Below are 27,012 nucleotides of genomic sequence, written 5' to 3' on the forward strand. Positions count from 1 at the left end.
TCAGCTAGCGGGTGGTCCAAACAAACTGTCATTGACTAAAACCCAACAAAAACATTTCAATAAAGCGAAACAAGCAACGACTGGAGTTCGACTTGATCTCTCTCCGGCCGCGGTCAAAGATATGGTTAAAACCGGCGGTATATTTCCTCTTCTCGCCGCGATACAAGCACTGATAGCTGCTGCTGCTCCCGCAGTCGCAAAAGCAGCCGCGTTAGGAGCTGTTGGAACCGCAGCTGGAATGGCACTAAAGAAAGCCACCGGGAAAGGATACAAAAAAAGGGATCCGGTCTCAGACTACCGGGAACTTCGGCATCATGGTACCCAAAAAAGTTCTAAGTGTTTTCAACGCTAGCGTTTTCACACCGATGTTGAAGCTTCCAGCGAGTAATTTTGATTTGCTTGATGCTGTTAAACAATTACGTATAAAGAATTTCAGAGGTGTATTTATGCGAGATCAATTACCAGCACGACCGAATAATCCAGAAACAGGAATTATTAATCTCGATAATAAAAACGGTCCTGGAACTCACTGGGTTGCTTACGCGATCGATCCACGTGGAATTATCTATTTTGACTCGTACGGGCTAGCACCGCCAGTTGAGTTTTTCAGGTACGTCCAAAGATTTTCCAATATTCCAGTTTGGCAGTCAACGCTGCCAACACAAACACTGATTGATCCTCCGATATGCGGTCGTGAAGTATTAAATGTTCTTGATGCGATCTCGAAATCAGCGAGTCCTCCTCACAAAGTCGTGCATGAATACACCACAGATGTGATTTCCAAATTTAAACAACCCCAAAATTGATAATGGTTGATATTTACGGAAGATCAAGCAGAACCAAGGAAGAAAAAAAAGATATTGATTTATCAGCGTATGCGACCAAAGATGAAATTGATAATCTTTTAACGTTAACCGGAATAGACCCAGATGAGGTTGTTATTTTTCAGGACAGGCACGGCAAACTAAAAACCAGTAACATTAAGTGGAATGACATAATTCGCAGGGTTATTGGAGCTGTCACGGACAACATCGTTGTATTCACTGACAGCGGCAGAATCATAGATTCGTTGATATCAATCGTGGCGCTTCGAGATGATGCACGGAAGGCTGCAGAAAGACGTGTAGCAAAGACCGGTGATACAATGACAGGTGAACTCAGCATGAACGGTAACAAAATAACTGTATTAGCGGATCCGGAAGGCCCCGAAGATGCCACCAACAAAAAATATGTAGACACCATTGATGGTAAACTAGCCACGTTGCGGGCAGAGTATGATGTTCACGTGGGCACGTTTACAAGACTTCGAAGAAACTTCGCAAAAACTGGTGAGACCGTGGATAAGTTCTTTGGGGTTCCTCCAGTCGTCGACGTAAAACTTTCTGAAATCAAGACCGACATTGACACGATCAAACAAACACAGCAAAACATCGTAGCGGGAATTCCTGAGATCGTTAACAAAACCAGTTTGATTAAAGTCCCCACTGGAGTTACCCCCGGGCATATCACCAACATCGTATTCACGGTATCATCGGGATTCGCAACATGGTCCCGACAAATTAATACTATCAAATACACAGCAACAGCCACTGGCGTGTACAGGTTGTCTGTATTTTCCGCCGCTAAATTTGAAATCTTCACAACATATCCCTGGAGACATTCCACCGATAAGTATTCCGGGGTTGTAACTGTAATATTGAACAGCGGAACCGAAGAAATATTTATACTTGAAGCCGCAGACAAGAAATTAACCGCAACATCTTACTGGTGGTGTTTGGAATTCATCGCAGAAACACCTCAATTGGTTACGTAAATAATAATAAAAATGAAATCAGCATCAACGACAACATTAGACGCTCAGCAATACCGGTATGATCAGGTACGCGAATGGCAATCAACGTTGAAAAACACCATTGACAGATGCGTAACAAAAATAAAAAAGTACAAACGGCGTGTAACCGTGCTAGACACAATAGTGTATTCGGTATCCGCGGTGGTTGCATCCACGGGTGTGCTATTGTCAGCGCTGACACCAGTAACTGCTGCAATCGCGATCACAATCACAATTTCAGCATCAACGACGATCGCAGGAGTTGCCAACATCATCGCAAAAAAAATATCCTCATGCGCGATAACAAAACTACACGAGTATGAGCGGCTAAACAGCGCGGCCAGCAACGCATACTCGAAATTATCCTCGTTGATATCATCCAGCGTAGACGACAACAACATATCAGATTCTGAATTCACATTGATGTCTGGCATATACAACGATTACGAACGTGCGAAGAATCTTAATTTGAAAACGATGAAGATAAATAATGACGGAGATACTTCAAGAGATAGCCGCAAATACAACTCCGGTAAGGACCACAATGATATCAGTGTCCTCGACGCAACCTGAATTCGATATTAATTTTCCAACTGCAATTCCAGTCACCGAAATAGCACTGACACAATTACGAGTATATCACAGTTGGCCCAATATCAGGTCGACATCATTTCACGGACAGTTGTCAGATAATTCATTTGTATTTTCATATCAGAATAGCGCTGATGGCACACCAGATTGGAACGTCATTACACTTCCCACTGGGAGTTATCAGATAGAAGAAATCAACAAAGAAATACAGCGTCAAATAAAACGTATCACCGGAAAAGAAGCAAAAATATCAATCACTGCACACGAGCCAACGCTGTCCACGATCATCGAAATCTCAACACCGGGTTACGCCGTTGATATCTATAACAGTTCAATCAGAACAGTATTAGGATGGCCTAAAAATCCACCACCGGTACCACCGATACCACCCCCTGCACCCGAAAAATCCGATTATATCACTGACGCGAAGTCATATCACGGAATTACACCGGTTTATAGGCCGCGTCTGGATGATATAAAAAGCGCAACGGTGGATAGGTGGATCCCGTCTCTTAGCGATGGCGGCGATATTGTGTGGACTTTTACTCGTGCAACATATTCAACGGGAGTGGGAGGATTAGGATTTAGTGTTTATCTGAGCGAAATTACTGAATTTTTTGAAACTATTAATGTGGAGCACCGCGCGCAACTAGCGCATCTACGGCAACGCTTCCAAGAACATCTTTCTGATGTAACAGGTTCACGTGGAGAAATTATTAAGCAAATCGAAATATTAAATCAGATTGCCGCAGATATGGAATATATTAACCAACGAATGATTCAGGTAGTAACTAACAGTAGCTCCATCATTAAACAACAATTTTTGGATAAGTACTCGTTGAGCGAAGCTGCACTACCGAATTTTAAAATACCAGGATACGTTTCCCCGGTCATCCTACGAAAATACGTCACTGATATCGTCGATGAGCACTTCGATGACATACTTGCACAACACAAACGAATATTGCCACCGCCAACTATCTTAACACACAATAATTCCACAGCGAGCGATGGCCGGCATATTTCTCCGGGCATCGTAAATATCACTGATGTCGTCGCGGTCAATCTTGTATGTGACGTAATCGATGGCAGCTACAACATAGACACAACAATTTCGAATCAAGCCCAGCAGGGGTTTATACTGTATTCATTTACTCCTAGAGAACCACCTGGATTTTTGATTGTGCAAGAGCCAATCAATCCTGTATTTCTGCGGTGTCATAACCCGACGCTGACAAGGATAAATTTTAAAGTCACTGACCAACAGGGTAGACTTTTGGACCTGCGTGGGGAGACTGTTAGTATAAACTTGCTGGTGAAGTCGTAAAAAATCTTCGATTTTTTCAAAGACTTTCAATTAGCGATATCATTATCATAATAATGTCCAAAAAATCTTCGAATTACCAGAAGTATGATGATGATGAAGATCTCTCTGACAGTGAAACACAAAGTGTTTCCGACGCTAGCGTAGAAACACAATATGTTTGTGAATCACAAAGTGATTCTGACAGTGATTTTGTTGTCAGTGATGAAGATGAAAATGTCTCCGACATTTCCAATGACAGTGATTTCACTGACAACGACGACGACGACGATGATAGCACTGTCAGCGACATCACCATCAGCGACAGCACTGTCGTAATAAATTATATTAAATGAACGCGAAAATAATAGTATGTATCAACACGTGAAATGTTCCATCGTTGACAAGCGCGCGCTTGAAGAATTCATCCGAAAAATATTTACCGGAAATCATTTACCGGGCGTTGTTAAAATAATCATCGATAAGTACGGCAATGATGACTTTTTACTGACAGATTTTCAGCTGAAGCAACTCCACGAAAACAATATCACGATGATTACTTGTGACGCAGACCAAATCCTTAATGTTGCTCACTCGTGCATTTCACGGGATCATCTCGATAAAATACTGCAGTAGAAATGTCAAAGACATTTCCATCCTGAAATTCGAAGAATTTCAAAAATATTTTACTTTATATATATTTTTTTACCACTGACCAAAGTCACGGATTTGGTGGGGTATTTGCTAGTAAAAATTAACAAAACAGACCAAAGTCACGGATTCATGGGGGTATTTGCTAGTAAAAATTAACAAAACAGACCAAAGTCACGGATTCATGGGGGTATTTGCTAGTAAAAATTAACAAAACAGACCAAAGTCACGGATTCATGGGGGTATTTGCTAGTAAAAATTAACAAAATCGGACAATTGCATAATTTTATTATATATATATTTTTTAACACTGACCATTTAACTGATCCTAACAGGGTATTTGCTAGTAGCAATCAGTGAAATCGGACAGTTGCATAATTTACACAGTAAAAAAAAAATATTACTTTTTTTTTACTTTCGATTTCACTTCTAGGTACCCGATTTCACTTCCAAGTATTTGACGAAGTCAAGGTGAGGTATTTACTTCTGAAAATCCTTAGGATTTTCGTGAATGACTTCGTCATCCGTGACGAAGCTATCATTGCTTTCATCCTTGACTTCATCAGCGGACATACAATGCTTTAATTTTCTGACCCGATTGTTAATTATCTTTTTAGTTTCATACTCAGCTGCCAGTGCCAGCCTGATCTTTTCGATTGCACGTGACAGTGGAACAAATTCATTTATTTGTGTCTCCGCTACGCTGGCCAGCGATTTCTACAAATTATTTTAGATCATCTTTATGAATCGATATTGAGCAGGAAGAATATAACGCCCTGCGCACTTAGCTTCGTATAATGATTCAAAATCTGACAGAATAGTTTCAACATTTAGTAATATATTAAATCCTTGTTTTTCTAATTTTTTAATAGCATCAATCACATTATTGATATTTTCTTGATTCATATTTATATATATTTTTAAATATTTAAAATAAAAAAATATCACATCTCCTTTGAGTCTCTAGGGTGTCTTATGACATCCTACCAAACTCAGGAGGGGCGGAAACACTACCCCCGATTGAGCTCCTAAACTGCCAAATAACAGTCTAGAAAGCCCAGAGGGTGTGTTTGCGAAACGACCAGACATTCCCCATTTGTGAACCTCCTAGCTTACCATTTGATATGCTAGCAACGCTCATATGGGGATAACACATACCTTATCCTAGTACTTAATTCTAACTTATCCTAGGGACAGCACAAACATATAGTATTTACAGTAGAAGCTATTTACAGCAGCAGTTGTATTTACAGCAGTAGAAGCTATTTACAGCAGTTACAATTGTATATATAACTTATCCTAGGACTTAATTCTAACTTATCTTAAGAGACGGCACAAACAAACACAATGCGGGGTTATAATTCTACATCCAACAAGTTGCACACGTACCCCTGAAATCAACCCTGTTTTGGGGTAAAAGGTTACCCCGAAACGGGGCGATAACGGAGAAAGTTGTGCAACTTCGTTGGGTTTCGAAACCCCAATATGATATCAGGACGACATTGTATATAAACTGACTGATACTTGAAAGTTCAGAAATAGCTCAGCGTGATTTGTTTAAAACGTATTTTCTTAAATATGATCATGTGGAAACCACAGATGAGCCATAAACCCGAACAAGTATAATAAAATAGCGATATTGTCTGTAAAAAAAAGATAAATACGCGTTTGCTTTGATAAAATCAAAGGGATAAAATCATTCTTGTGCTGTCACCTTGACGCTGTCAAGGGGAAATAAGGGGAAGTTATTTACTTCCTTGTGCAGAAAATCGTCTGCTCGTACCTGTAAGGTGACAACGGGGGAATAATTGTATCATTGACTTGAAAAATCCTTCGGATTTTCACGCAGTCGCTGCAGAGTTATCTACATAATAAAATATGATCCAGCTATCAAACTTACTTGAAAAAGTTGATTTGATAACATTTTCTGCGACACGTTGAACCGAACGCGATCCAATACCAAAATACTTCGCAGCTAAGCTCATTGAGCGAAATATATTTTCTTTATTAGTATTTTTGTTGAGAGATCTTACAGCTCTGGGGATTTTTGCAAATTTACCAGTGCCACCTCGTGCAGAATTCTCGCTCTGTGTAATGGCTTGCAGATTCTGAAGAGAGTTATTAAGTTTATTATTATCTTTGTGATCAATTACAAGACCTTTTTTGATCTCACCGTTAAATACCTCAAACACAAACTTGTGATTATAATAGTGTTTCCCGCCAGCAACCTTAAATTGGAGATAACCAGCATTATTAACAACACCAACTGGTTTTTTCAATCTGTGATGTCTCACTATTCCCTGTCGTGATGCTTCATAATTTTTAATGGTTGGATGTGAGACAAATTCTTGGCTCATTTATATAATAATATATTTGTCTAATTTATAATTTGTCTGAAAACCTAGTTATATAATCACTCTCGGATTTTAGCGCGTCTCCATTATTTTTTTTATTGTAATATCGCTTGAGTTCACGGTATCGTTTCCCCCCACACCCCGCACATAATTGTGTTTTACCTCTGACACCAATGCCACATCGCAGGCAACGAATAGGTCCTGTGCTTCCTCGTTTGATGCTCTGTATATGTTCACCGCAGAATTCCTTCCTACAGGGCTTACCACAGACTGTTACAGATCCAACTTTTAACCATCTGCAGTTGTTCATTGTATATATAATATTTTCTTATTTAAATATTTGTCTTAAATATAACATGGAGGAGTTTTCGAGGTTATCCGTAGTTGGCGCCGGGAGATTCGATCTTGACAGGCTAAACCCGGATCCACGACGACGGCATCTAACTTATCTGTTCGATATTATCAACGAGGGTAAGAAAGAATTCCGCGACGACGGCGCATCTCATGTATGGTCGACATTTAAAATTATCCGCGACGTTGACGATGTCATCGATGAGGACATCATCGATGCTACAATGACTGATGCCCGAGCAAAAACAATTATTGATTATATTGATTTTCATCAACGTGAAAAGAAATATTTTTTCAGAATAAAATTTATTGTCAACGTTGAAGACGATACGTGGATTATCCGTGACAAACTCGACCCTGTTCTTGCTAACGGAAAGACCGCTCTGTTAAGCAGCAATTGTAAACCAGGAATGCTGACCGGGATTGATATACCATATTACGCTCGAGCGTATCCTGTAACCGCAGTCATTTATGGAATATATCCTGTAAAAAAACCAAAAATTGATAAACTCGCTCCGATGCGAATGACTGCGTCGACGACTACGTCGTTGGTGTTGAATTGTGTAGCCGAGCGAGTAATGGAACATTTTAAAAACGCAAAACGAGGAAACGGTTTAACCGATCTGCGACGTGAAAAAAAAACAGCCTGGGGCGATTCGGTTAAGAATACCGGGGCAACAATAAATGATGTTGCTGCGCTATCAAGTAAATTAAAATGCTCAATAACAGTAAAAACACTAACCGGGGAAATATTATACAGTTCGAAGCATTATAAAAAGTCAGGAACACCGATTGAAATTATTGATCATAATTCGCACGCGTGGACTGATGCGGTTACAATATTTCCACGTGACCGTGTTGTCAAGTTTTATCGCGGAAACATATACGAGGTTATTTACGCGCTGAGTAAAACCGACCCTGTGTCGGTGTGGTTATTTAGGAGCTCTGAAGATTCCGAGTATGATCAATTTGTGAGACCCAACGGAGAATTATACAGAACAGAATCGTTGCACCAACAAATGAAAAAACTCGCAAAAACGTACATGAGAAATGCCAGCGATGAGCAGTTATTGGTTAATTGTTTTACAGTTCCAAGTGTTGCCGCTCACGCCGCCAGAGAAAGAAATTCGTGGAGACCAACCCGAAGTCAGTTTCTTTCGGATATACAATTAAGTTGTGTCGAGTATGGTCATGGCGGGTTGTGGAATACCCGGTATGACTACCGGGATATGATTTCCGTGGATATGATTGCCTGCTACCCAGGAAGCTTTCTCGGGAACGGCGAGTGCCGCGAATACTTTGCGCGGTTTGGACACCCAACGAACTCGATGACACGAGTCGCCGTAAACGGCAGTTTACCCGACGCTGACCTGACAGGATTTGCTCGTGTGACTTCGTTTGAATTTGCTGCGGGACTTCATCCGATTTGTTATGTTTGGTTTGGCAGACACTTCGTCGAAAGGCGCTGGGTACCAATAGTGTTATTGCGATACATGCTTGACAGCGGCATACTGGTATCGTTGACTGTCAGCGAAGCAATCATATGTTATCGACCGCAGACCTCAGTTTGGTTGCCAACACCGGAGCGTGTTACCCTCGAAGAAGTTATCGGCGAGTATGCACGAGAGTGTGCAAATACCCCGATGGATGTCATCGTCAGTGAGGCTCCTAAAATTCTCAAGATCAAACTCAAAAACAGTGAAAGCACAGCGAAAGATCTTGGACGAAGAATAATCGGTAAATTTACTCAGGGTGCAGCATTTGATCATAAAATGCATCACTCGCGGTTGATTATCGATGAAGCTGAATTGGATTTTATAATCGCCGACGTAACAGGGAGGATGTGTTCTTGTCCGACGGGAAAAAGTTGGGCACAATTGTAAGTTATATCGACGGAGAATCGCCTCAATACACACATTTGAGATCTTCAATGCTGGCTTATGTTTCTATAAATTTGTTATCGATGGTAAATCGATTTCCTGGTAACGCAGTCAGAGTTGCCACGGATTCATTTTACATCGACAAGAAATATTCAGAATCACTGACCGATATAATGAAATTCTGCGGCGGAGATGAATGGGGTTCGTGGAGAATAAAAGCCGAGATGTTGCACGAGTATTGTGAATCCGCTGATGTTGCAATCGAGGACGATTATTATAAATCAACAATGCCAGAAATATCTTCCGCACCGTCTGTGGATGATCCAATCACCAGACACAAAACTGTTTATTTGAACGGGCCGGGCGGGTCTGGTAAAACAACTCGAGCGATTGAATTATTTCGGAATTCAGATATGATTGTGCTAACACCTACACACAGACTTTGCCAGAGAGATGAAACAGCGAGGAGTCAATTCTTGTACTTATCACAGCTTTTTCAAATACAGCGGCGGTGTATGGACGTCAGATCGAATGGGCACAAAATATATCAATGATATAATAATTTGGGATGAGATATGTACGGTGCCGCTGGAAACGTTAAAAACATTTCTTGATTGGCTGCTAACGAAAAATACCGCAGTGATTATGTGCGGCGATCACGGTCAACCACCTCCGTTTGTCGGCGCATCTCCGCATGATTGGCTGAGGAATTTTGTTGATTATCACGAAGAAGTGTCTGATGATTACCGAGCACCTGATGCAACGCTGAAAGAATTTAAAACACTAATCAGGCTACAACCGAATAAAATTCAATGTGAAATCATGCGCGAGATGATTCCTGAAACTTCGATGAGTGACTTTTTACGAGTGTGGAAACCAGACGATTTGATAGTGGCAAGTAGAAAGATAGTCAGAGACACACTTCAACAAGAGCTATTTCGGTTGCAACAAGAAAAGTTTCCAATGCTGCCAACGCCGTTATGTTATAGACCAACTGATACGCGGTTACAAAATATAAATGTTGATATTCCAGGAAAGACAGAGAAACAGAATTTAGTATTGAATGATATTGTGTTAGTTGACATCGATGCTGTTGAGGATGCACTAGCGATGAATAAATCCCCGTGGACGCTAGGATACGCAATGACAATTCATTGTTCTCAAGGACTGACTATCTCTGATACAACTGTCTGGATCATTGATGATCGAATCGAATGGTCAAACTTAGTCTACTTGGCGGTGTCCAGAGTCAGAAGAATATCTCAACTGCGAAGAATTGTCTTGGAAAATCCGAAGGATTTTCATTCAAACGCTGATAAAATTAATAATGAAAACAAAAGCAACATAATAAGAAAAAAACTCGCCGGTTACAAACAGAGTGACAAAAAAAATAATCGCGATTTTGATCTTGAGGATGACTTCGTCGTTGTGCTGAAACAACAACAGAATAATCACTGCGCGAGCTGTAATTGTATAATGCTATGGCAGTATTCAAATAAAAATTCAAGACAATTTACCGTAGACAGAAAAGATAACAGTCGCGGTCATACACGTGATAATGTCATGTTGACCTGTGTTGAGTGTAATCGACGTCGGGGTGCCAGCGCTAGTTAAGTCACTTCAGTGATTTTGGCGGCAATTGTGTGTCCTCGGGAATTACCTGAAGTTGCTCACGGGTGAATCCGCGTTGAGGAGCAGTTGAATCCAACCTGTAGATTGCTGGTCTGCCAGTGGATCTTGTCACGGTGGATATGCTATGTGTGGTAACACTCCAAATGGGATCAGTCGCTCTTCGTTTACCACCTTCAAGTTCGCCTGGTTCATATAAATATCTTACAGTAACATTACCCAGTATCGGCTGCGCTGAAGAATCACATCGTACGGGTATATTTGTTTTCGTGATCGCGATGGAAGGTTTCATGTTGGTTGTTCGAGTTATTTCATTATTTAGCGCAGTTATCACGCTTGGTAATCTTGCAACCCATTCGCGCGATCTCGCATCTTGAATAAATTCCTTCGCGTATTGATATCCAAATAACCGCTCAGCAAGTGTTCGATTGAATCGCTCAACAATTGCCTGATCACGATGAAGTTCAGTGTGTCCTCGTCGTATGGTGACGTTATGTTGTTTCATCAACGATGATAACGCACCTTGAAATTCTTTGCCAGGATCAACTTGTAATAAATTTGGCCATCGTAGACCACCTTGTGGTCCAGGTCCTCGCCGATAAATTCTCTCAAACGCAGAAGCAACCTCAGATGCTGTTTTAGTTGTTAACGGTTCCGCATCTTTGTATCTACTGGCAACATCAACTATGGTTAACGCGTACTTGTATGTGCGTCTTCGGATAGTATCATGTGGCAGAAATAATATATCAGCTTGATGAACCTCATTTGGTACACTAACATCAAAATGCGCGAAGTGAATTTGTTTAGGGCGCGGTAGATAAATTTGCCATATTGCCTGTCGGGATAACCAATTTTTGGCAACCGCGTGTGTTACTGATGCCGCGCTGGCAAGTTTATCAATTGCTGCGTTACCTCTCCAGTATCCGCTTGGGGAATAATAAATCGACTCCATTATATACCAGTACCTAACGCTAATTTACCTTTCATTGCGGATTTTATCAACCAGGATGCTAACTTTTCCTTGAAAGATTTATCAGGGATAGCATTTAACGCGTGAATTAATTTCACGTCCGCGAGATGGCGCTGTTGCAAATCCTTGCTTCGGTAAGCTACATCATGAGCATGGCACGCTGCATCGATAGCGTTTATCGGATACTCACCGGGCTTTGGTTGATCCTGAGCATCAAGTCTGATATCAAGTCGGGTTCCTGGACCACAGTAATTATATCCTGGAAGATGTTTTTCTCCTGGGTATTTAGCCCACGGAGCTCCTGGTAATTTTCCTAACTTGGCTGCGATATCACCTCCGCTTTTTTTTTAATAAATCTAAATTTTTTTGTGCCACATTGTTCACACTTGCCTGTAAGCGCTTGTCGATTATTTTTTGTTGTAATTGTTGTTGTATCCGTAGTTGGGGTACGTGCTCGGCATTTCACACAATATAAATCCATATTATTTTATGATATATCTAATGGAAATCACTGACTTTTCCGCGACAAAGCGACAAGAGCCAATCAAGCATAACTCAGTGCTACCAAATTCTGTTCGAATGATTATCATAGGTCCATCTGGGTCGGGTAAAACACAGCTGTTACTTAATTTAATAATGAAGTGGATGAAGTGGGATAAATTATATTTGATAGCCCCGTCTGTGGACGATCAGCGGTGTTATCAAGTGCTAAAAGATTTTAACGAAAGTGCAAAAGCAATCAGTGAGAGCGACGAAAACGTAGTTGAATTCATAACTGATGTCAGTGATGCACCTGGCATTGATGACATCGATGGATCAATTAACAATCTAGTTGTGTACGATGATGTGATGTTGGATAAACAAACAAACCCTGCGAGAATATTTTCCCGTGGGCGGCATAAAAACACTGATGTCATTTATGTGACACAACGGTATACACAAATTCCGAAAGTGATCAGAGACAATTGTAACATCCTTGCAGTGTTCAACGGCGTTGACGTACACACGTTACGAAATATTCATCAGACTTGGTGCAGCGGAGACATGGACCTAAATAGATTCAGAAATTTCTTTAGTCGTGCACAGCGAAGCCCACACGGATTTGTAACAATAGCGTTGCATGATCCTCGGACACGGTATCGAGTTGGACTTGATACGTTTTTTAGTTAAAAATCCTAAAATATTTTACATGATAGCAGCAGAGAGACTGAGCCACCAACGTCGTCGTCGACGTCACCACGTGAAGAAACTATTTTTTATAGTGAGTTATCGCCGTGAAATAACCCTTCTAGCCAGAAAAGAGGATTTAGTCATCATAGTTTCTGGCTAGAAGGGTTTATTTTGTGAAATAAGAACTTCTATCAGAAATGTTTTTGATAGATGGTCCTGTTGGACGAAATAGTTGGTGGGCTCAGTCTCTCTGCTGCTGGCTACATAAATTGCCCTGTTCGAATAATAGGTTACAGAAATTGCCCTGTTCGAGTACTAAGTTGCTAAAATGCCATGCTATCATCGCGTCAGTTGACATCACAATGTGGCCACGATTTCTTGCTATCTCCACACGTGAAAATTCTCCACTGCGCCTTAATCGCATGCAGACGGCATGTATAGGTACTTAATAACCTTTGATCCATATAGTGCAAGCGTCAAACCACAGCAACGCTGTGCGTGAGTCGCACGTTGCTGTGGTCTCGGTTGGTTCAACCAACCTGTTGCCATTGCAGGTCAGATACAAGTCTATAGAGCCACATCGTTCAGAAATATCGAACACATGCGTAAGGATAAATATACGCGTTAGTAAATAAATATTTATTAGTGTGTGTGTGTGTGTGTGTGTGTGTGTGTGTGTGTGTGTGTGTGTGTTGGCATTTTAACCTAGCTTTAAACATTTGTCAGTCATATTGCTACGATATATGCAGTGTACCAGTTTATAGTGATGTCTAACACTTGGGCATCATGCCGCAAACATATAGCATGATGTCCCACCCAGTCACATTACCCTGATACAAGGCCGACCAGTCCTAACACTAACCTCTTAATGCTGAGCGCCAAGCGAGGCAGCTGCTAGTACTATTTTGTACAAGTCTTTGGTATGACTCTGCTGGGTTTGGAACCTGCAACATTTCGCTTCCGAGGCGGACGCTCTAGCCACTAGGCCACTGGCGCGGTCCAACTTTTATTAGGACATGTGTTAAAATCAAAGATAAGAATGATCATATATGGTATTGAAAACATTCTCGTCATTACTACACATATAAATGCATTGTTTATTCAAAGTTGACAACGAATGCACAAGAATGTCGCTCGAAATTTAAACGTTATCTAATCAAAACAACTTTTATGCAATGTTAAATTTTAATGACCATAACGGTAATCTAGAAAAATCGTGAATCAACTAACAAAATACATGTACGCTGCTAGTCTCACATGCATACTAAAAAGAAAACAAACGGAAATGTTAAATTTACCTCGACGATCGAACACGCGGATAAACAGAGCACAGGACCACGTTATCATAGTTCCTATATCAAAATCTATATCCAAGTGGAAAATGTAAACAGCCTAAAAAATTCATTGCAGCGGAAAGAGAAAACAGGGTTTAGACATTAAATGGAAGCATTCTACCGAGAGAGGAGCAACTAAGCGGAGCGGAGATCCTGACAGGATTGACGGCCAAAGGACTTAATATGTTAAAAGTAGAAGGTCTGCAAAGTGTAGGAAAGGGATAGTTCATATTGAAGATGGAGACGAAGTACTACTACAGGGACCTATGATCATAATAGGGAAATTATAGAAGGTCCAGCACGTAGATAAGTAGAACACACATATACTACTATCCATGTATCAGGTCCTCCGAATGAAATGCTGACCAAAGGTTTGATTGATAAAATATAGTTGAAGTTGTAAACCACAATCTATGGTCACACGTTAGTGGCATATAAATCCTATCAAAAAATTATAAACTATGTGCGACTACTTCAAATACCGAAATAAGACGAAACCAAACTCCCGTAGTCCTTTTATTGCACGAGATTAAAGGTTTAGACGTGGTATCCAGGGTGAATCAATCATCATCAATGTTTCAAATGTGAACAGATCGGATACACACATTTTGAGTGCAGACCACAGTACCCACAAGTTGAAGCCTAAAACAAGACTTGTGCCTAGGCAGCCGAGATAGACACAACGGTCATCACTGGACAGGAAAAAGAGTGGTAAAAGTTACGAAGTAGACCAGGAAGTAATTGACGTCTTCTTCTTATAGTTATTGTTGTTGTAGGGCCTAACGACATTTTTCAGCACAAGATAGGCTATAAATGGCGGCCAGTATAAATGGTGGAGGAATAACCGGGGAAAACCCTGGAAAGAACCACCGACCCACGAGAAGCTACAGGCAAGCTTTCTCACATACCCATATTGGCCAGACCCGAGACTCGAACCAACACAGACAGAGGTGAGATGGCAGTGATCCGTAACAATGAGCGCTTTAGACCACTCTGCCACTCGGGGCCCCCAATATATGTCTTAGACGAACAAGAAGTTTAAAAAATAGAAACATGCAGACAGAGAGAGAGAGAGAGAGAGAGAGAGGGGGGGGGGAGGGGTCATAGAACAACTCAGGCTAAACAGCGTACCAATAACACATACAGGACAGGAATATGAAGTCTCTCTAACTACGCCTACTGAGTAATCTACCGATTCAAATGTTACGCCCTCACCCTCAAAAAAAAAAGAACAATTCGAGCGCCAACTACCAGGGACATTCGTTCCTTTCCAAGTCCTAAGAACGACAGGGATAAAAAAAGATAGAAAAAGAAAGGAGAAAGCAAATAGAGAGACAGAAAGAGAAAGAAGGGAAAAAATATCCAAGATTGCACAACAAACCCAGAAGAAAATGAACACCGGTACAAAGAATAGATCCGAAGCTAAAAAGACAGAATAGAAAAAGGAAAATAAATTAGAACGAGTAATATTAAAAATTTACTACAACTTGAGAAGAAGAAAAAAAAAAACACCCAACAAATTAAAGCAAGGCCGAAGAGAACGAACACGGGCCCTGGGGTAAAAAACACCCTGGCCTCTCCTAGTTCCTGTTCAAACAAAATTGTTTTTTTTATAAAATTAAAGTGTTATTCGACCCGAGACCCTGGGATATATTCCCCGGTTGCCCCCTCCCTCTTGTCGGCTCTGAATAAACGAAATAATGAAGATACATATTTAAAGGGGAATTTATGCGCCTATACTTTAACAAAATCGACAACAGGAAACAAAGACAACCCAAACGAAACAGGAAGTAACGAGATCGAGAATAAGATATGTAACAGAAAAAGATCATCAAGAAAATAAAACGGAAGCGAATCGGCTTGTCAACCCAAACCGACCACAATAGAACCAAAGCATATGAAAAGAAGTGAAATAGAGACTACTGGAAAAGAACAAATTTGACCAGAGATGTTTGATAAGCATATATACCAAAACCTCAACCTTTGTCTCCCCAGTTCTGGACACAAAAGGCTTGACTAATCGATGCTCTTTCTTTAGATTGGAATGGCCGAATGTATAAACTTCTCCAACACTTCTGATCCGAAAGAGGATACATGAATCAGCAATTCTGAGTGTCTCCTCAACCTTATTACTACACTCAAATGGAAAAGTATTCGGGCAACCTCATCAACTGCAACAGAATCGCCAGAACTGAGATACTCCTTCATCTGCATGAAGGAACCAAGTTGGGAGGTGTTAAATCCCAACACAGAGTTACTGAACAGGCACATCTGGATCTTATTAAATACGCCCTTAAGAACCAACAGATCTCAGAACAAGTAGTGGAGAATTTCCCAAGTGAGATGGTCAACCACATTAGAGGAGAACGAAGGCAATGGAATATAATCTCAGCGGAGCGTACGAGAGTGCTTTATACCAATGTAGGCATCCATATCTCAATGGCTAACTTCCTATGGCTCTTTGATGAAAAGCAGTTAGTACCAATCACAATTGAACCTACCATTCTACGGTCACTGGCATACTCTGCTATCATGGAAGTGGTTATCAAACAAGCCAAAGACCTCTCTGATCTTCTATTCTTTGGATTCCACCAGGTCAATGACATTCGACACTTGCACAAGTGGAATTTACCCTTATTAAGCTGACTGAACAAGACACCATTTGAACTACTCTCAAGAGTTTACTTATTTCATCATCTTATAAGTCCTGCTTCCTCACTACTTTGGCAGTCGGCAGGCAAAATTAGCAATACATTTTTATTGGTGGGCCCATTTCCATGCAGTTCTGTCATGATCTCGCTGATGAAGCCCCCTGCTTTCATTACAGTGAACATGCCTCTGTTCATGAGGAATTCAATACTGGTAATACTTCCCGTCTATTCTGGACACTTTATCTCAAGTTCATCGATAAGACCCAGTGCGATCTCTGAAGCAGTATTTTAGGAATATCGAGCCGTTCCATCGAGGGAGGTCATGCCTCATTTTACTTCAAGAGGGGAAGGGTGATATATTAACAGAGGCATTTTCATTCTGAATAAAATGAGCTCCCTGTCCTGCATGTCGGACTAAACCCACACCAATGAATTTGCTATATATATTGGCTCATGAAGTTAGGACAGTCAGCACAGCCATTGCATATGAGTCAAACTGTTCTCTAATTATCTTTATCCATGCCGTTTGATGGAAATCCGAGCGTACGTCTCCAGATCTCTCATTCTAAACAGCTCAAGTCAACTTGGAGGAACCTCTACCCGTGTCCCTAAAGTTACCTTTCCAGATCGTTCCAGAGCTTCATACAGATGTGGCTTCACGACTTCCTCTGCATTTGCGGAAGGATTTTTTTTTTCCATGCGTAGCCGCTCCCCAACATCGGTTATCTAGAAACTTTTTGACATATCTTCGGAGACAGGAGATGGTCTCTCCTAGTTAAGGCGATGTGTCTTTCTCAACCTCTTTCCTTTTTTCCAAAGATATTATGACTGAGTAACGTATTTAAAGAAGAAACCAATTTTTCCAGTCAAATATGTTTCTTAGAGAATACTCACCCATCATAATACATATACACCCTCCCAGTTCCCCCTCCCCCCCCCCCCCCCCCCCCCCCGCAGTTACATTGAAATAGAGAGCGTGACTTACGCTTTACTAGTAACTGAGATACTCACGGGATTTGGCGCCAATCAGAATACCAAAGGGAGATAACTCTGCCGACCGCCACCTAAGTGGGCAGATAACGTTTAGCTTCTTGTAGCTAAAATTGTTATTTGGGAGGGCTCGATTTACGAGATAATAGTTCTCCTAGGATATTACGATTGGCTAAATATTCTACAATAAATATTTTACTAGGAAAAAAAAATGTTTTTTACGGAACTATTACTGCATATAATGTTTCAGGCATTCGATATCGTAAATATATATGCACCAACCATACACTGTGAAAAAGCAAGCATTCTGGACAATATCTTTGACAATATCTTGAAACAATATATGCAAAATAATATTAGGTGGAGATTTAAACCAAAATCAGCAGGGTACGATAGAACTGGATGTAAAAAGTTAAAGATACGGCAGTATGCAAAATAATTGAACCAATATATGAGAAATATTATATACAGAAATCCCCCAAATGCAACTACACATATACGGTAAACAAGAGAGAAATTGACTGGATAAATTCCATAGCAGTGAAAAAAAAAACGAAGAACACATAAAAACATGCAACATACTACAGGAAACACCATCAGACCACTGTCAGCTGCATTATTAAGTACCATTAAAAAAATACCAAGATGGAACATTGGAAAATGATTGAAAATACATTACATCAAAAGGAAATCAGATGTATATTAAAATACTGCATATAAGCAGAAATATAATAGCTGATTAGGAAAAACAATTAAAAGCATTTAAATGTTATGTCACAATTGAAAATTATAAAAGGAAAATGTGGAAGGAATATAGAAGTATAATAAACAATGAGGAAGACAAGAAAAGAAAAATAAATGAACTATTTGAGAAATTAACAGAATTCAAGGAAAATGGAGAAAAAATAACGACATAAGATTCGATTGGCTCTACAAGCAAGGAAAATGAATATTTAAAATGGAATAAATGAGATGATGAGAGAGAGAGAGAGAGAGAGAGATAGATGTGAGTGTGTCTGCTACACACGAGTGCATATAACACCAATTAGCTAGCATCAACAAGAAATATGTGAAACCTTTATCGCAACAACAGAAGAAAAAAAGATCAGTTACAGAACTAAATAATTTTTAAAAATATCCGTCATGGATGCGCCTTCATGCAACTTTTATACAAAATTCCGTAAAAAGACTGGAAATAATGTAAAATAACATCTGTCTAATAAACAAATGTTGAAGTCTATGAGAGACGGAATTGTAACAATTATATTTAAAAAGGGAAAGTAGAACGTGAGAACTTGAAAACCTGGTGAGCTATATCTCTTTTAAATACCGACTAACAAACCCTTAGAAAACTAGAAAAAAGCCGAACAAATCAATGTCAAGGACAACTAATACATGAACATGAGATAAGAGGAGAAAAGGAGGGACAATATTATGCAATACAATTTCATAAAATGTATTTTGGACTATTAAGAAAGTAACAGTTTAAAGGAATTTTAATAGAATGGAACAATTCTAATGAAATTCAGTTTTGATTAAAAAAAACGTTTTTGTACATGTTTAAGTATACTGTGTAATAATTACGTATGGATCCTACACAAAACCGTTTAAAATAGAACGATCGGTTAGACAAGGATGGTCGCTCTCAATGTTTTTATTTGTTATTGCTATAGAGGTCTTATGCATTAAAATAAGAAACAACACTTTTACAAATTGTGTAACAATCCAAATACATCAGACAAAAATAAAGATGTTTCATCATGCTGACGATTGTGCAAACAGTATCGAAGACAAACCGTTATTTTTACATTTACTGAAAGAATACGAATAATTCGGTATAGCCTCGGTTTCAAAGTTCAACCACTGAAAATCAGAAATATTTCTAATACGAAATTGGAGTTAGTCATCAAGACCTCCCACCAGAATGTATAAAAACTAATGTTAAAGCGCTAGACATCTATGATGGGGACCAGTATCAAGCCAAAGAAAATATCAACATGTTGTTAGGTAAAGTTAAATCAAACATAAACTTATAGTATTTTTAACACTTACTTTTCAATTTATTCTATGAAATGTTAAAGGAACTGGAGCAAATAGTGGTAGAATTCTTTTGGGAGTGAATGGTTCACATTGAAAAAGAAATACTTATGAAAGGAAACAAACATGGAGAATTTGATGTGCCAGATGTGACGGTGAAGGGAAATGCAATAAAATTAAATGGAATGAATAAGAAAACATTTACTTCCCAGGGGCGAAACAATACATGTATTGATTTGGCTATAGCCTTGAAGTAAAACAAGATAAATACCATGATAAACTGATATATAACATAATAAATTTATAACAATTATCAAAGTACTTGAAATTCTCAGGAAATATAGAGAATTGATTTTCGCATAACATATACAAATACGGAGAACATCGATTCAATGGATATATGAATTACTGAGAAATATAAATAGGAAACAACTATAATATAAACAAAAATGCCACAACTGAAGTGGGCAAGTATATAGAAACTAAGGGGGACACTGAAAATAAAAACCAAAAACATACAATATACCTGTACTTAAATAATGCATGGCTAGTAGAAAAAGTAGCAAAATGGAAATATATTTTTCTATTCCAATATGTTTCATGTGCCTGAATGGACAAGTCACAAAATCACACCTAATCCAAATTGAACGAAAAGAAAAGGAATTTTTTAAAATAAATTTTAATAGAGTTTTAATAAAAATGGGAAATTTGAAGATGAAAATATATCATATCTAAGTAACATAAGAAATGATATATTATCAATTTAAAAACAAAACAGATATTAATTCAAAAAATGTAAAGAGCAAAGCGGTATAAGAAAAAAGAGAAAAAGGAAAACAGATACAAGTACAAACTGATGCAATAATGTATGCATGTGTATGTATACACATGAGATTTAAAAGAAAACGAAATAAGAGAAACAAAATCAAAATATGAAAATCGTTTGAAAGTTTTGAGAGATCGTTTCATATTTTCAGAGATCATTTAAAATTAAAGAGTATATAATACATATTTCATGACAATGCTCACTTGGAAAACGGAGTCTTTATATTTCATTGTTTGGTTGGTTTTAATGACACTTTTAACACATTATTGGCTATATCATCTCGAGGAATCGGGAGATAAATTCCTTTTCCGAAGGCAAACTGAGGCAGCCGACATGGACGGATATCGAAACCGCGACCCTTGTATTACGAGTTCGACGCTCTAGCAGTTTAGCTACTGGTGCCCCCATTTTCATCTTCATTGTACACACTGAGATTCGTTGGCAATGTTCATATTTAAATTTCCACATGACACACGAAATTTCTCAGTTTCAACGGTAATCTATTATCGAGATCAAGGATGGAGCTTGTCGAGATCCATTACTTTCAAATTAGACCGTCAGCTGCCCATCAAAATTTTGTGACCAAAAACTCGGAACTAGACACTTGGTAACTAGAAATATACAATGATGTGGAACTAGTCAGTTAATAGGAACCAAGTTGTCGAAATCCTCTGTTTTGGAACTATCTGGTCGGTAACTACAAAAACAAACAAACAAACAATTATATAAAAAAAAAACAAGCAAACCAAACCAAAAAACACAAACAAACAAAATATTATTCAAATCTCAGAAGAATTTGCTGGTGCATGGTGCATATAAAAGAGTAAAATCTCCTTTTAAGATTGCCCTTAAGTAATCGCTGTTCCTAAAGTTTACTGGGTTGCTTACACACAACTAATTTTTAAAAAAAATCTGCAGTAAGTAAACAGTTCCAGGGTTACTTACACACAACTCATTTATTAAAAACTTCGCTGAGAAACAACCTGCTTGCCAAATACATTTTCGACCGCAAAGAATGCTTGTTCATCTATGCTACCAAGGTTCCGATAACCCTATCTACACCTTGGCGTTTCGAACATATATATTGGTGCTTTGTCCTAGCGACATCAATTGGATTTTATGAGCTACCTCCCTTAGTAAGTAATGCCAACTAACCAGTAGCGTGAGGCACTGTACGCTGGCTGAAAACGGAGGGGGCAATTGACCTAAAAAGGATACCTTGTAAATTTAACATCAAAAGTATGATTATGTACCAGAGGGAAGCCATTACAGGTGTATTCGAGTGAAGGATATTTTTGCAAACACGGACCTGTAACTGGAAAATTGCATAATTATCAGTCCATTCAAGTTGTGTGCTCTCCTGGTCTCGATCATGTAGAAACGGTGTTCAGATTTGAACTACTTAATTTTGATTGGATGTAGTGGCTTGCTGTCGCATCCAGTGAAATTTACCGACTCTAAGCACAGAACAATCCGTTCTATACATCAAAGTGTATATAGGGGTTATCACATCGGAACCTTGGCTAGCGAAGATAATGCTTGTTAGGTTTGACTGATTTTTACAGACAAGGTGAGCTCAGGATGAACACGCCTAAAATAAACTTGAATTTATCTGAGTACTTGCCACATTTAGTTCTTTTATGAATTGTCTCACTTTTATCGCATTATGGAGACATTTGAATAATAAGCTAGCTAGATCCAATATAAAAAAAATACAGGCTTAGTACATAAATCAATCATTAATCCAGTGACAGTGTGTTCTTCATTACATTTTAATTCTTCTCACTCGTTCATTTTTTTCAACATTTTATTCTAGTTTTACTTGAGTAATTACATATTTTCTACGTATTTGTTTTCTTTCTCTTTTACCAAACCAGCGGAAACTTTTACCTGCCCATTTTATCAAGTATGATGTAGCACGTGATGAGCCAGTGAGGGACGAAAATGGCAGATGTGTGGCGATAAAACCAGGTCTTAACTGATTTCAGTGTCAAGGATTGGACACCTCTAATTCTCGAGTCTGCTTTCAAAATATAAATGAAAATAGACAACTGTTGTTGATGAAATACCTATATTCTTCATTTAAACGGTGAAAACAATTGCACTTATGTAGTGACTCCTGATAGATGTTAATTATTGATAAATGATGAAATTAATAAGGAGAGACTCAAATATGAAGATCAGTCATGTGACTTAGTTTTAGATGAAATTGACGATAACCTAAATGAAACAATTTAATGAAATAATTACGAATTTCAACGGTTCACAATAGCTAAATGTAGAGGCAACTGAAACACCTGCCAACTGGAATTGACGTTATTAAATGACAATACAAGAAAATATCAGGACAAAATATAATTGATATCCTATTTTCTACACCAATGCATGCAATTTATAAATGTCAGATTTTTTTTGTATTGCAGGAGAAACTGGATTATATGTAAATAAAATAATACATCGACACCCGTTTGACGGTTACAAAGGGAAGAAAGAACTCACAGAAAAGAAGATCCTACATGACGTCTTTGAAAAAGGGGACCGCTACTATAATTCTGGAGACTTGATGATGGTTGATCAAGATTATTTCATCTACTTCAGAGACAGAATAGGAGATACGTTTAGGTGTGGAATTTGGGATTTATGAAATATAATTATGCGTATAGATAAAGCATATCAAACATCCAGTAGTGCTGAAAATGTCACGGAAAAGTTAGGAATGAAAGTCTTGGAAAAACATTGATCATACTAATAGACCCGCTGGTCTTAAACTAACGGTGAACGTCTGGAAAGTCTTTGATTTAAATCTAACTGAGCAGCAGAGAACGTTAAACCCTGAAATATGGCGTTTTATGAGCCAGAATAGCTTCTTTAATATTTAAAAAAAATACACGTATTGATCCGGACAGCAGTAAGATTTTACTTGTGATTTAGTTTCAAGCTTTCCCTAAAACGTTGGCATATTATTTTTCACCTTTCATGGCTTCATTTGATTAGTAAAGGCCTTTGATGTGATTGCATTCGGAAAGGGGCATGATCAAAGTTAATGCAACGGGTGTAGTTTTATATTTTAATTGTTGCAGATGGAAAGGAGAGAACGTGTCAACAACTGAAGTCAGTAATGTGATTGCAGACCTGGATTTCATTCAAGATGCAGTTGTATATGGCGTCCAAATCCCAGGTACTATATTTGGAACACGGAATTCATTGATATCATAACACGAAGTCCACTGACGTCCAAACACGGAATGTATAGATATCCGAACATGGCGCACACTGATATACGATCTTCTTTGTATTATATTCATACAGATTATAAAGATCATATTCGATTGGCTGTAAATGTAGATGTAAATGTAACGGGAGTCTAATTGTCACATGCGGGACAATGATGGCGTTTATTTATTTATTTATTTATTTATTTATTTAGGTTGCGAGGGGCGTGCAGGTATGGCAGCAATTCACCTCAAACAATCGGAAGTGACGTCATTGAATGCAGACCATTTGAAAGCAGTTTCCAAACAATGTAACGACTTGCTTCCATTCTATGCGAGACCTATTTTTATTCGGGTTATCAAGAACGTGTCGCTTACATCAACATTTAAGCAGTACAAATCGGATTTATCTGCAGCGGGTTTCGATAAAAGTAAAATTTTAGATGCTATGTACATCTATGACATGACGCAGTCGAAGTATGTGGAGCTCACCGATGCAATACTTAACTCCATCATAGAAGGAAAAATGAAAATGTAGACGCCTCTTTTATTCAAGCAGCATATTCAGACGACCAATAAACCACAAGAAAATTAAAAGCATTTGACAGCTGAAAATAAAACATATGTTCACTAGCAATTCTTCTCTCGTTCGATGTTTTTGCAGTCTAACTACCACTCAAGATATGTCAGGTAACGGAACGATGGGATAAAATACACGATGATGACACTGTGACCACTACGAGAAACGTCCGTTATTGGCTTCTTTTTCATGCCATAAACACTTGGGGTCCGACCACTTAGATTTCGTTTGTATGTTGGAGCGAGGTGGTCTGGGATGTTTTTGAAAAGAAATTAAATTCTCCTGCTCCCAAAATGCTTGAAAACATCTCTTGCTCTGATATGCGGAATAAAAAGGCCGTATTCTGTCCATCATTTAACATGCTCCCAAAAAGTATCATGTAAGAAAAGAAGAAAAAAGATTTGCCAGGTCGGAAAGATAATCTCAGGTTACCTCCAACCCTTGGTTGGTCCCTAACCCTAATACATATTTTCATGATTAGGTTTTTTGTGACTGCAGTGAAGATTTTGGTCAGCAAGACGGTATCGTATCATTTACTTCCACATCTTTTTCTAGGTTGTACTAAAATCAAAAAGGTATGAACAAGTAGCGTATCAAGACCATCCAAGAACGTCGTCACGATTTGGTGTTCAAAATATTGCTTCCTCGTGGTTTTTTTTTATCGATTGACCAGCCTAAAGAAGCGACGACAAGGAGCTTAAAATCTTAAACAGCCCTAAATAAAACATTTAAGTGATGTAAATAGATATGAAAATTGGTGAATGGATAGATTGAAGGATGACATCTATGAATTTCTTAACCAACGGATGGATAGATAGGTAGATAGGGAGACAACCGAATTCCTTATTCATTGATGTTACGCTTACTTTTGTCAACCATAGTGTTAACTTTATCTTCCAAAACTTAATAATAACTGGATTAGATCTGACTTTATTCCTTTCTAGATACAAAATGATTGCATGTCATAATGTCACGCAGGACTGTTCACAATGCACCTATCGACCCCCTGTCCTGTCCACATTCAAATTTCGAAACGAAACATTGTTATCTGTTCCTGACGCTGCAAACATCACACAAAGTATGTGGTCATGCATTAAGATAAAACGAATCTCAAACAGATTTAAGCTGTCAAATATATGCACACTCTCCTACCCACCCCTTCCCTCTCACATACTACACCAACCAGCCCTGTCTTCATTCAGTATTGGAAACCTTCCTTGCCACCTACTTCTACACAAAATATGGTCGCGCTCCATCAGTCGGTGCATTTGGAGTTCCTGTTACAAAGAACAGGCTATATTATGTACTAAATATTGATCTTTGACTCCTGCCTTCTACCACCTTTAGGGGATGCAGCTATGATCTGAAATCTTCTATGCCATCTAACCATCCTTCCCCATCAGCATAAAAAATATGTGACTCTCCCTCAGTCTGTGTGGATCGATTTTAAGTTACAAGAAAGAGTCCATATTGCCAATGAAAACCTGATGTTTGACCCACCATTTCTCAACCCCACCCTAATCTCAACCCCACCCTAATCTCAGTTACCCCACCCACCCCAACTAACCCGTCACCTCTTCCCAGGGCTACATACAGAATCCAGACACTGTGTTACCATCTTCTCATTCTCTTGCAAATATGATCACTCCCCCTCCATCTTTATAGTTGGTTTTGAGATTACAAGGAAAGGGCTGCTGAACGGACGGACAGATGCACTGATCCGCTGACGGATGAACGGAAAGACATTATCTATCATAGAATGTCAGCACTTTAATAAAGTCAGTACCAATATGAACATGCAGTGCTCCAGCTTGGAATTTCTTACAAATATAAATATTAAGATCAACAAATCACGGAATCGTTTGGATAACGGGGTGATTGAATATTTTTTGCACTGTTATGCTCCGTGTTACTATAAGATTATATATTCATTATTCAGTTTTATACTTTAGTTGTTTAAATACAATTTAAAAATAAAAATTATTTTTCTAAGTCACTTGCAGAAGCGTTTTTTTCTTTTCTTCCCTTTTTCTTATTCATTTCCTCTTTTTCCTTCATTCGTCACATACAATCTGATTAATATCTTATTTCCCCCATTTTGATTATTCTGGTTATGCCTTATTTTGCCCACACAAACATTAATTATTAAACTTTTATATAATACATTCTCTTTTAGACTAGTTTATTGACATTGGGTGGTCATTCCTTATCGTCAGGATTGCCTCAATTATTGCATCAATCGTGCGAGTAGATGCATACAGAGAAAAAGCATAATGGGGGTTGGTGGTTAAGTACTTACATACAATCCCGAGCTCTCTCTATCTTTAATTAACGTAGTGTGAGTGTCTTTATCCTATTTTCAGTAAATTATGCAGTTTTTATCCGGTCCTATAAGGGCCGGCCCGACCATGTAAGCGAACAAGGTGGTCGCCAAGGGTGCCAGATTTGAAGGATCACGAAATTAGACGGTGGAAAATCTGTCAGCACAAATCCATGCAAAATATAGACGACTAGATTTTTGGTAATATTCCCAGTACATATGTAGCCATGGGCCGGGTAGCCGTTCCACGCACTACATTGCAAATTTATGTTTTCCACCTGTCTTATCTCTGTAAAGGTTTCAAGCCGCTAATCTACGGAAGACTGAAACCT

The 27,012-nt window shown here is 38.8% G+C and overlaps 1 protein-coding gene across 1 annotated transcript in view; it reads left to right on the plus strand.

The window, feature by feature from the left end:
* Positions 1-26,356, plus strand: part of LOC149801611 (long-chain fatty acid transport protein 2-like) — a 76,174-nt gene extending 49,818 nt beyond the window's left edge. The window contains exons 9-12 of the mRNA XM_089955870.1: positions 22,446-22,539; positions 22,992-23,190; positions 23,649-23,746; positions 23,996-26,356. Of these exons, the coding sequence (XP_089811996.1) occupies positions 22,446-22,539; positions 22,992-23,190; positions 23,649-23,746; positions 23,996-24,318 (714 nt within the window). The 3' untranslated portion in view covers positions 24,319-26,356. The remainder of the gene's footprint in view (positions 1-22,445; positions 22,540-22,991; positions 23,191-23,648; positions 23,747-23,995) is intronic.
* The last annotated feature ends 656 nt before the right edge of the window (positions 26,357-27,012 follow it).

Source organism: Sinohyriopsis cumingii, chromosome 4, assembly GCF_028554795.1.
Source record: "Sinohyriopsis cumingii isolate HCF-2022 chromosome 4, ASM2855479v2, whole genome shotgun sequence".
NCBI classification, from domain to species: Eukaryota; Metazoa; Mollusca; class Bivalvia; order Unionida; family Unionidae; genus Sinohyriopsis; species Sinohyriopsis cumingii.